The sequence below is a fragment of the Danio rerio genome, chromosome 7 (assembly GCF_052040795.2).
Source record: "Danio rerio strain M-AB ecotype USA chromosome 7, GRCz13ab, whole genome shotgun sequence".
In the NCBI taxonomy this organism is placed as follows: domain Eukaryota; kingdom Metazoa; phylum Chordata; class Actinopteri; order Cypriniformes; family Danionidae; genus Danio; species Danio rerio.
The window spans coordinates 36,859,892-36,871,181 of record NC_141027.1 but is presented as its reverse complement, the minus strand read 5'-3'; the positions used below and the strand labels follow the sequence as shown (position 1 = coordinate 36,871,181).

The window sequence follows — 11,290 nt, the reverse complement described above, 5'->3', positions numbered from 1 at the left end:
AACTGAAACGTGTGACGATTTTCAAGTTCAAAAGTAAAACTATCCTAATTAGGAAAAACGGGGAAAATATTTATTTATTTAGGTTTATGGGCCCTCTGTTATTATGCCTTACAATTATTAAAACATTTTCTGTATTTAATAACAAAGACTGTACAAACATAAAGCTCGTGCTGCTCTAATTGACTGAGCGCTGAAATCAATTACTGTTTACATTTAAATGACACTCGTCATTCTGTCACCACGGCAACCTGAGTTGGTTTACAAACCCACACAACTCTGAACTAATCTCCTGTCGGCTGACTTACATCAGTTTGAGAAGTTGTTCATGATGACTCTGCGACGATCAAGAAGGACCAGGACTCTCCCTGGACACCTCGGGGACTTCTTGCTGGAGCGCACCTCCGTGGAGCAGCGACACCTGCGGAACGCGGCGGTCCTTCCTGCCCTCCGTCCTGCAGCTTCAGTCTCCCCAGTGGGTGAGTGTCCACAGGAGGAGCCCCTCTCCATCCACGGTAGGAGTGTGCAGGAATTTCAGACCATCTACCACAGTGTGATGGACTCCACCGTGAGGAAGCGTGCAGGCCGGTACACTCTTCAGCACGGATTGGAGGTAAAGCAGCGGCTGTGGGAGAAGCTGGACCGGCCTGCACTGCAGGAGACCGAGCTGCCTGATGGTCGTGTGGTCATCACAGAGGTCAGATCTGGGTCCAGTGTCCCCCCTCACATCGTGGTGGACATCAGCAAGGAGCCGCTGCCCAAGGAGCCCCGGAGGAAGAAGCCCAGGCACTGAGCCATCCAAGTGCCAGATGGAGGATCATGGGCGCGTATGTACATACTGTATATATTGTATATAGTTACAGAATAAGTTTGCAATACATCAAATTTCACTTTTCATTCAACTTTTCATCACATTGCTGGATGTTTTGGTGGTTGTCGGTGCTGTGGCTATGTAGGTTGACATGCGTTTAGGCGGTTTCTTGCGTGTTGCTGGTCTCCTCTGAGTGGTTTTGGCACATTAGTGGTTGTTGTTAGGTTTGTCAGTGTTAGTTGTTGGGTTAGGGTAGGTTAGGGTCCCTCACACGGTTTGCAGCTTGATGTTTGATGCTTATTAAAAAAAAAAAAAAAAAAAATATATATATATATATATATATATATATATATATATATATATATATATATATATATATAAATATATTACAATAAATTACAATTTATACTCACACACACACACACACACACACACACACACACACACACACACACATATATATATATATATATATATATATATATATATATATATATATATATATATATATATATATATATATTAAAAAAAAAAAATATATATATATATATGTATGTGTGTATATATATATATATATATATATATATATATATATATATATATATATATATATATATATAAAATAAAATTACAATTTATACTCACACACACACACAGACACACAGACACACACACCCACACACACACACACATATATATATATATATATATATATATATATATATATATATATATATATATATATATATATATATATATATATATAAAAGATAAAATTACAATTTATACACACACACAAACACACACACACACACACACACACATATATATATATATATATATATATATATATATATATATATATATATATATATATATATATATATATATATTTAAAAAAAATATATATATATATATGTATATGTATGTATGTATATATATATATATATATATATATATATATATATATATATATATATGTATAAAATTACAATTTATACACACACACACATATATATATATATATATATATATATATATATATATATATATATATATATATATATATATATATATATATATAAAAGATAAAATTACAATTTATACACACACACACACACACACACACATATATATATATATATATATATATATATATATTTCAGTGTGTATAAATTGTAATTTTATCTTTTATTTATATATATAATATATATATTTATTTATGTATATTATAATAAAAATATATATATAATATATATAATAATATATATAATAATTTATATGTATACATACATACATACACACACACACACTGAAAAGTGTTTTTTCCAAAAAAAATTAAAAATTTAAAGTTTTAGTGGGTAAAAAGTGGGTCTTCTATCATGAAAACTCATAAATAAAATTAATGGATTGTTTCAGCAAACATGTAATACTTATGGCCCTAAGGTAAAATAAAGATAAGGGACCACTTAAAAATACTATTGGATATCCTGAAATGAATTAATACAAGTTATTGTGAAATTCTGTGTTTAATGTTATAAAATTGACTCAGAAACTACCACTGAAAGAAGATTTCAAGCCATTATTGAGATAAATGCGGTAAGAAGTAAACAATTAAACATTTACTGAAAATAGTCTACAATATCAAGAAATTGATACAGATTTAAATGGCACAAATGTGTGTATATGATGGCAAAATTATTTTGTGCATGTGAATTATCCCTTAATTTCAAATAATAATGTTTATTGTACTTTATTGCATTTGAATATGAAAAAAATATTATTTTAAAAAAATGAAATAATCCTCAAAATAAGAATCTAAATCTTTCAGTAGGTGGTAGTAGTGTATAATGAGTAAGATGATTTGGTCAAACAACTGAATCATTCAACAAAGAAGTAAAGCGCTCTCTGGACTATTGAAAACATGGATTCATTCACAAGTAAATCTTTTGTGGTTATTAAGGTCATGTTTAATGCAATTCTCTGTAAGTTTTGAATAAATAAAAAAGTACATTTGACCTAATTTACGACGTGAATTTCTATAATCTCTGAGTAACCATGAGCATAAGATAAAACTGAGTTCAGAGTTTAATTAAAGAATTATTATTGACCCAGAGATTACTAATACTATATTACTACTACTATTAGTAAGGGCCAGGCCAGACATTTTAAAATAAGTGGACCTTGGTGAAATAGAGTTGGCCCTTAGTGCCTACTCTTAAACTAAGTGTATAATGACTAGTTTCTTATATTTATGAACTCTAATACTGTAGTAATTGATTTAACAAGTGACAATTTTTACTATCCAATCCTCATTTCTAAATAAATTAATTGCAAAAATATACAAAGAATCTGAAATCATTTACTTTGAGGCCAATAGAAAACTGACATTGTTATTCAGCAATAAATATATGAATATAAGCATTTTTAAAAAGATTCTCAGTTGGTGGAATGAACTCCCTAACTACATCAGAATGGCAGAGTCACTCGCTGTCTTCAAGAAACGACTAAAAACTCAACTATTTAGTCTCCACTTTCCTTAGTGATCTGCAATTCCCTCTCTGACTCCTCCACTAACTACCAAAAAAATAAATAAATACTAATGTTTTGCTTCTTACACTTTCTTTACATACCTGAAACTTGCCTATAACACTTATTCATTGTTGCTCTTATAGTTGTGTAAATTGCTTCCTTGTCCTCATTTGTAAGTCGCTTTGGATAAAAGCGTCTGCTAAATGACTAAATGTAAATGTAAAGTTGTTTTCTCTTTATTAAGCTAGAAAAAACAACACAATGGCAATATGAAAACATAAACTACAATAGAAGTTTATTTGCTTTATAACAGGCTGTGATAAACTGGTTGGCAATTCAATTATTGGCAACTATTGCAGTAACAGTGATCCACACAGTGGCCATTAGCTAGCATTAGTAATTTATTATTACTAATTAAATACATAAGTAAAAACATATCTTGACTTCATGAATTTATGCTGCATTAATCCCCCCTATAGAAAACACTTTGCACAATAAAAATGCTGAATCATTCTCTCCCAGTAGCTGGTGTGTACAGTACAGATCAGCAATGATGAGCAGTGAAGACTCTACACATTTGATTAAATAAAGTGAAGTGAAGTAAAAGTTCATTGAATTACACCCATTTAAAAAAAAAAAAAAAAGTTGGAAAGCAACAGTTGGACAGTTCCATTTTTGTGCACAGTAGGGGGACTTTAAGTTTGACCTAGTTTGTTTATAGTAAATGACATTTGGTGTTTTATAATTATTGCAACACATTTTATAAATGCAGTTTTCAGTGTCAAGCAGTCAGATTTACTGTTGTGTTAAAAACAACTAGAACTGGAAATGGATTGGAATAGATTAAATACACATCAGACTCCTCTCTAATGAAATAAAAACATTCTCACTGAATTTCTCCAGATGTAGATGCCCAATTTCCTCTTCCTGCTGCATGATTATTCTTGAGGCATTTATCAGTACAGTAACATGAATGCTCTTGTGCGCAGGAAGAAGCTCCTCAGACAGGAAGTGAAGAGCAGTACTTTGGGAAGCCCTGCTGCTTCTGCTGAGCTTCTAGAGCACTTGCAGTCCAGATACTGGATCTCTGCTCACCTGCACTCGACTCAACACTGATGCAGCACCAGGTGGGTCCTCCTTCACTGTCACTCTGTGCTGTTGACAAACGAAAACTTTTAGTTACCTTGGATTGAGCCTGTTTCACACACTACATGGCTTATGTAGTGACAATCATTGTAATATGAAGTCAAAATTATTAGCCCTCCTGTACATTTCTTTTCTTATTCAAATGATGTTTATTAAGAAGGAATTTATCACAGTATTTCCTTTTTTTTCTGGGTAAAAAAAAAACACTTTGGATCAATATTACTAGTTTTCTTAAGCAATATTGTTTTCGATTGTCTACAGACCAAACCACTGTTATACAATGACTTGCCTAATTACCCTAACTTGCCCAGTTAACCTAATTAACCCAGTAAAGCCTTTAATTGGCACTTTAATCAGACATTTTGGTCCATATTGACATGATAGCATCACGAAAGCAGTTGCTGCAGATTTGTCAGCTGCACATCCATGATGCGAATCTCCCATTCCACCACATCTCAAAGGTGCTCTATTGCATTGAGATCTGGTGACTCTGGAGGCCATTTGAGTACAGTGAACTCATTGTCATGTCTGACATGTTTCCAGTCTGAGATGATTCGCACTTCATGACATGGCATGTTATCCTGCTGAAAGTTGCCATCAGAAGATGGGTACACTGTGGTCATAAAAGGATGGTCATGGTCAGCAACAATATTCAGGCAGGCTGTGGTGTCAACAAGCTGTTTGTCTAAGAATAATGAATAATGCTGCCCTGAAGATCAGCAAGTTTCTCTCACATGACGAGTTTCTTCCTTCAGATATTGATTCTGCTGTTTCTGTCATCCAGCATGTTTCAGTATGAAGTGAGATCCAGAAGTACATTCAGTTGTTTTGTCATTGCAGATTGCAGATTGCAGAGGAAGCTCCTACGTGAAGCTTGAGCTTGATCCAGAATGGCTGGCCATCCTGAAACGACCTTCGAAAGCCATCCCGCAGTTTCTGGAACCCTCCGCTGGACAACAGACTACACAGCAGAGACAAAATACATTACAATGATCACAGCTGTTCATTTTCTGATAGCTTGCTGATACCATATTCATTTCCATTTCTAAGTATTTTAGCATCCTGTTCCTCTGCTTCTTTCAGGTGGGATTTCAGTCCATCTACATCCTGCTGGGCAAAGCGGACAGACTTACAGGGAGGAGTTTATTCAGCCTTCTTTGATGACTAGAATATTTAGAAGAACTGGATTTGTCGGAATTAAAAATGTAAGACATTATAAATGACTTTATCCTCACTTTTGTTCAATTTAAAGTGTACTTTTTAAATAAAACTTTTCATTTCACAATGTTCTTTGACAAAAAAATTCACTTTAAGTTATTCAACATTGTAATATGATGTTACAAAAGCTTTTGATCTCAGATAAATACTGCTATTTGAATATGTTTAACATCAAATAAAAAAGTACTCAAGTGTTTAAAAAAATGTATAATAATAATAATAATAATAATAATAATAATAATAATAATAATAATAATAATAATAATAGGACTGTTTTTGGTGTTCTTTGGAGTAAATGCAGGTTTGGTGAGCAGAAGAGACTTATGTAAAAGAAGAGACTTAATAAGAGTTAGCTTAATAGATAGTGTTTTTTCCTTATAAAAAATGATTGTGTTAAAATCAAAGATATTTTAATAATTTTAGACATTTGGCAAATATTTAAAAAAGAAAAAAAAATCAAAGGGGGGACTATAATAATATTAATTCCTTACAATTATTTAGCGCTTTACACAATGGGGGGGGGGGGGGGGGGGTCTCCTATATATATTAGCGCTGTCAAAATTAGTGCCTTAACGCATGCGATTAATTTTAAATAATTAAAAAGAATTACCGCAGTTGCAGGGTTTTTTTTTTACTTCCTGTTGTGGTGGACATGTGTTCAACATGCAAGAAATGTGGGTAAGATCAAGGAAACACTTTTTGAAGGCAAGTTTCAGTATAAAACAATTAGTTGCATCACAGGTTATCTAGAGTTTCATGCAATTTCAGGTGTTTCATTTTTAACTTTCGACTTCTGTTGTAAGTTCATACCGCATGGCGAACAGAAAGAAAATCCTCCGCATTTCGTGACTCTGTGTTCCTTTAGGGTAATAAAATCACTGCTTAGGCTACACAGTAGAATTTTAAAAAGAGTATAATCTTCATATTAAAATCAGAGTATTGGTGTCTTATGTGAATGTACTCAGAAAGTCTCTGGTGAAGTCGCGAGCTGTCAGGGCATTACTCTGCCTTTCAGCATGAGCCCTCCAAGTTTAGCGTGTTTCCTCATTAAACGCAACGAAAGCGTATGCTTCGCGTTGCTGTGTCAGAATCCTTGTAAAACACAATAATACTTTAGGACGCTTAGTTTAAGCAAATTTGATGAACGTGATCATGCGTGTTGAATCTGAGGGGAGTCGCTCCAGTATGGAAGGCCGTTGGGGCCAAAACGTCTGCAGCGCGTTGTGTGTGTGTCTGTGTCAGGCCCGTTGAGGGGTGTCAGGGGTGGAGTGAGCGACGTATCTGAGTAGGGGCGTGTGCGCGCGAGACTTACCTGAAGGACGGTGGGGGTGAGTTGCGCGCGACATAGGCTACCTGAAGAGCTAGGAGGGATGCGGTGGAGAGGGGTGTGCAATGTATTTAACGACCGGTTTGTGAGAAATTATCATTCATTTGCGGGCATTTGGTAGTCTCTGTGCACTTGCAGGATACTCCTAGTCTTAGCAACTGGATGAATGTAAAGGAGGATTAAGCAAAATTGTTTCTACTTTATAATTAATGTTCTCAACTCACAGCAATAAAACTTTACAATAAGTGCAAAAGTTTGTATTCTATAGGTTATTATTATAATTTTTCATTTTCCATATCTGCAATTCCTGTATTTTGGCATTTTTTTGCAGTCCACTTAGAATCCAACATTGAAATCAATGTTTTCTTTATTGGCATTGATTGTTTTGAAATTTATATGTCATTAACATGCCTGTGTTTTAATTTCTGTAATAAATATGGCTGTCAAGCCAGGATCTTGATAGTTTATTGTGGGTATGTTGTTTACATGAAGAAATCTGTGTTACAGGTTAAACAAAAATTATATTAAACAGTTATATTTTGAATTTTAATTCTATTAAACAATTGTATTTTGAATTTAAATAGTTTTTGTCTTGCGTTTACATTAATTTTACATTTGAATAGCCAAATTTACAAGTTTCAGTATTTTAAATGCGATTAATCGCGATAAATTTTTTTAAAAAGGTGCGATTAATTAGTTATTTTTTTAATCGATTGACATCACTAATATATATATATATATATATATATATATATATATATATATATATATATATATATATATATATATAATTTATCTATAACTTTTGCTAAAATAACAAGATAGTATCAAGTTTTTAGACATGGTCCTGTCTCTAGAGGTGTTAAGATGTCAATTTACCGACCTTGATTTTCAGTCAGCATTATTGTTTATGACAGTTGCCATTTTCTCAAAAAATGCTCTAAAAGACATTATTTTTATTTGAAATTTTGAAGAAATGTTATCAGACCTTTTTGGAATAACATGCTTAATAAATCCAGACAAACTGACTCATTGGTCTCTTATTTCTTCTTTCTTATTGGTCTACTGTATTTAATTGGGATGGTTATAAATAAAGTCAATTCATTGTTATCAGCATCATTAAAGATAACATCAAACCAAAATATTAAATAACTCATGAAAGAGTTGTGATTCCTTGATCAAATGACAAATGTATGCCTAGGTCACAAAAATAAATTTCCACATATAAAAATAAAAGACAGAATAAAAAAATGTTGAATATTTTACTGCCATTCTTCATGTATGGGCGGCCGCCACCAAATGAATCTATTTGGCTGGAGACTTCTTTCACTTAGATAGATTTTTAGAGGTTATAAACAGCTTGTTATGCTGCTTGATGTTCTGATGTTTTCTTATTATTTTATTCCACTTTTTATGTACAGTCATGAACACGGTTGTTTGTAGAGCAAGTAGTTAGACCATTTTCTGCCATTAGTTATTTCTCCTATAGGCAATTAAATCTGAAGTTCTAAAACAATTGCAAAAATGAGCACTGCAGCATAAGGTCAATAGTGTTGTCCCTTGGGAACACATGTTAAATACTACGTTCTGTGAGATACTGAATACAGGAATTCTTAAAGATTCTAAATATCTATGCACTTGCCCGGTTATTGTTTCTGACTGATGTCAAAATTGTATAATTCTGAACATAAAAATGCCGCAGGCTCAACTCTGAAGAGGAACCAGAATGAAGGAGAGGACCAGAGAGAGACCCAGCGCTCCTGACAGAACCCGGCACAGCAATCCCTCTGATTCCAGCTGAAGATACAATACATACAACAGTCAACAAGATCACACACCTTCACTCCTAAGTCATTCAACTGACCGAAAGCTTAGAACGTTCTCAGGTTAACAAAAACCCAACCCAGCGCATCCCCAGCGCATCTAAAAATCTAGAATATCATAATATTATTAAATATTACAATTTTAACAACATATACAGCAACACTTTTGCACAATCGATACCCAGCTGATTCAGTCGCTTCATAAGAGGACCGCGCTTTCTTCTCTTCTTTTTTCCTTGTCAACATAAAGGCAGTGAGGTGCGCCTCGCTTTTTTGGAATGAAAAAAAAAAGCACGTTAGCTGTGGTCGGCCACTTGTTCAACTGCAAGACATATTTAACTTGCGGGACGATAACGTATAACCCGTGCCTACAGACACATTTGCCAAAGAAGCAAAATGGAAGAAGAATATTGCTGTTTTACAAACGTGTTGATGCCAAAAAAAGCGCTGATGTTGACCTGGATCTGCGTCATAAACGCAACAAATAGGCTTTACCTTTTATTTTACAGCTTATAAAGCATGTATGCACATTAATGCAATATCATATTTAAACAACAAAACTGTTTACAAAAAGTCAACATGTGTCAACGCGCGTTTTTGTTGTCTTTTCATCACGCAGCGCGCGCACTTGAGCCGTGATGGAGAGAAAGGAAACCATAGAAAGACATAATCTTTAAAATAATGATTTCTATTAAAAATGTAAAAGGTTTTGTGATTATAATAATACAAGCGGGGCATTAAATAAATGCATATTTTCCATGGAGCGAGCGATTTGAGGAAGTCAGCTATTTTTATTTGACGGAAGACAAAATGATTGGAAAAAAACAGCCTATGCCGGTTATTAAAAAGAATCAGTATTGCCCGATTTGTAATATAAATTGATTATTTAAGAGGAAATAATTCAGGGCAGTCCTATTTATTTTATTCATTTTATTTAGTTTATTCTGCTCTTCTGTGCTTAACACTGCATGTGCGTGAAAATGCTCTGTTGTATTGTTCTATTATTAATATGCTAGCATTTAAAAATAAATCAGTATTTTATGCAATATTTAATGTGTCAGAGACAAAATAGACACATCAATTTGTTTAATATAAAATTAATAGTAATCTGACCAGTTAACCGCTAATAACCGATTAATAAGCGGCGGTTGTCGGTTAGCAAAATTAACCGAAATGAGCATCCCTAATACACACTCATATATACATTTATTCATTCTGCCGCTTTTCCGGGGCCGGGTCGCGGGGGCAGCATCTTAGGAGAGAACCCCAGACTTCCCTCTCCCAAAACACTTCCTTCAGCTCCTCAGTGGGGATCCAGGAGGCATCCTAAACAGATGCCCGAGCCACCTCAACTGACTTCTGTCGATGTGGAGGAGCAGTGGCTCTATCTACTCCGAGCTCCTCCCGGATGTCAGAGCTCTTCACCCTATCCATAAGAGTGCACCCTGCCACCCTTTAAAGAAAACTCATTTCGGCCGCTTGTATCCGGATCTTGTCCTTTCGGTCATGACCAAAAGCTCATGACCATAGGTGAGAGTAGATTAACCGGCAAATTGAGAGCTTTGCTTTGTGCTCAGCTCCTTCTTCACCACAACGAACCGGTACATCGACCATATTACTGCTGCCACTGCACCAATCCGCCTGTCAATCTCACGTTCCATCCTTCCCTCACTTGTGAACAAAACCCTGAGATACTTAAACTCCTCCACCTGGGGTAAGGACTTTCCTTCAACCCACCTTTTTCCGGTGGAGCACCATGGCCTCGGACTTGGAGGTGCTGATTCTCAACCCAGCCGCGTCACACTCGGCAGCAAACCGCCCCAGTGCATGCTGAAGGTCCATGTTGGATGAAGCCAACAGAACAACATTGTCTGTGAATAACAGAGATGAAATCCTGTGGTCCCCGAACCGGACCCCCTCCAGCCCAAGGATGCCTTAAAATTCTGTCCATATAAATTATGAATAGAATTGGTGACAAAGGGCAGCACTGCCAAAGTCTAACATGCATTGGAAACAAATCTGACCTATTGCCGGCAATGTGAACCAGACTCCTACTCTGTTCATACAGGGACGAGATGGCCCTCAACAGATCGCCTCTGATTGGCGATCTGTTGAGGAACTGATTGGGCATACTAATATGAACACTCAAGGACCCTGGTGAGGGTATAGAGCTGGTCCAGTGTACCACGGCCCGGACGAAAACCGCATTAATAATAATAATACATTTTATTTAAAGGCTCCTTTCGAGCAACTCAAGGACACCGTACAATCAACAAGAGCAATAAAACAACAAGAGAAATAATAAAATATTCACAGCAATAGTGCAAATAAAATTAAGTATTAAAAGCCATCTTAAATAAGTGGGTTTTGAGTCTTGATTTGAACAGTGTAAGGGAGTCAATGTTTCTGATGGCAGGTGGTAGTGAGTCGCGGAGC

General features: G+C 35.0%; 1 protein-coding gene across 3 annotated transcripts; it reads left to right on the top strand.

Moving 5' to 3' along the window:
* LOC147836051 (uncharacterized) lies at nucleotides 1–11,212 on the top strand. Of its 3 annotated transcripts, XM_087261536.1 has the most exons (4): nucleotides 1–824; nucleotides 4,330–4,467; nucleotides 5,327–5,691; nucleotides 8,734–11,212. In XM_087261536.1, exon 1 carries the CDS (start codon nucleotides 326–328, stop codon nucleotides 788–790), a length of 465 nt encoding a protein of 154 aa, XP_087117662.1. In that variant the 5' UTR covers nucleotides 1–325; the 3' UTR covers nucleotides 791–824; nucleotides 4,330–4,467; nucleotides 5,327–5,691; nucleotides 8,734–11,212. The 3 variants fall into 3 exon arrangements, 2 of the variants coding, with proteins under 2 accessions (XP_087117662.1, XP_087117663.1); XM_087261537.1 differs by lacking the exon at nucleotides 8,734–11,212 and having other exon boundaries at nucleotides 5,030–5,702; XR_015495961.1 differs by lacking the exons at nucleotides 1–824; nucleotides 8,734–11,212 and adding an exon at nucleotides 2,193–3,096 and having other exon boundaries at nucleotides 3,352–4,467; nucleotides 5,327–5,779.
* The last annotated feature ends 78 nt before the right edge of the window (nucleotides 11,213–11,290 follow it).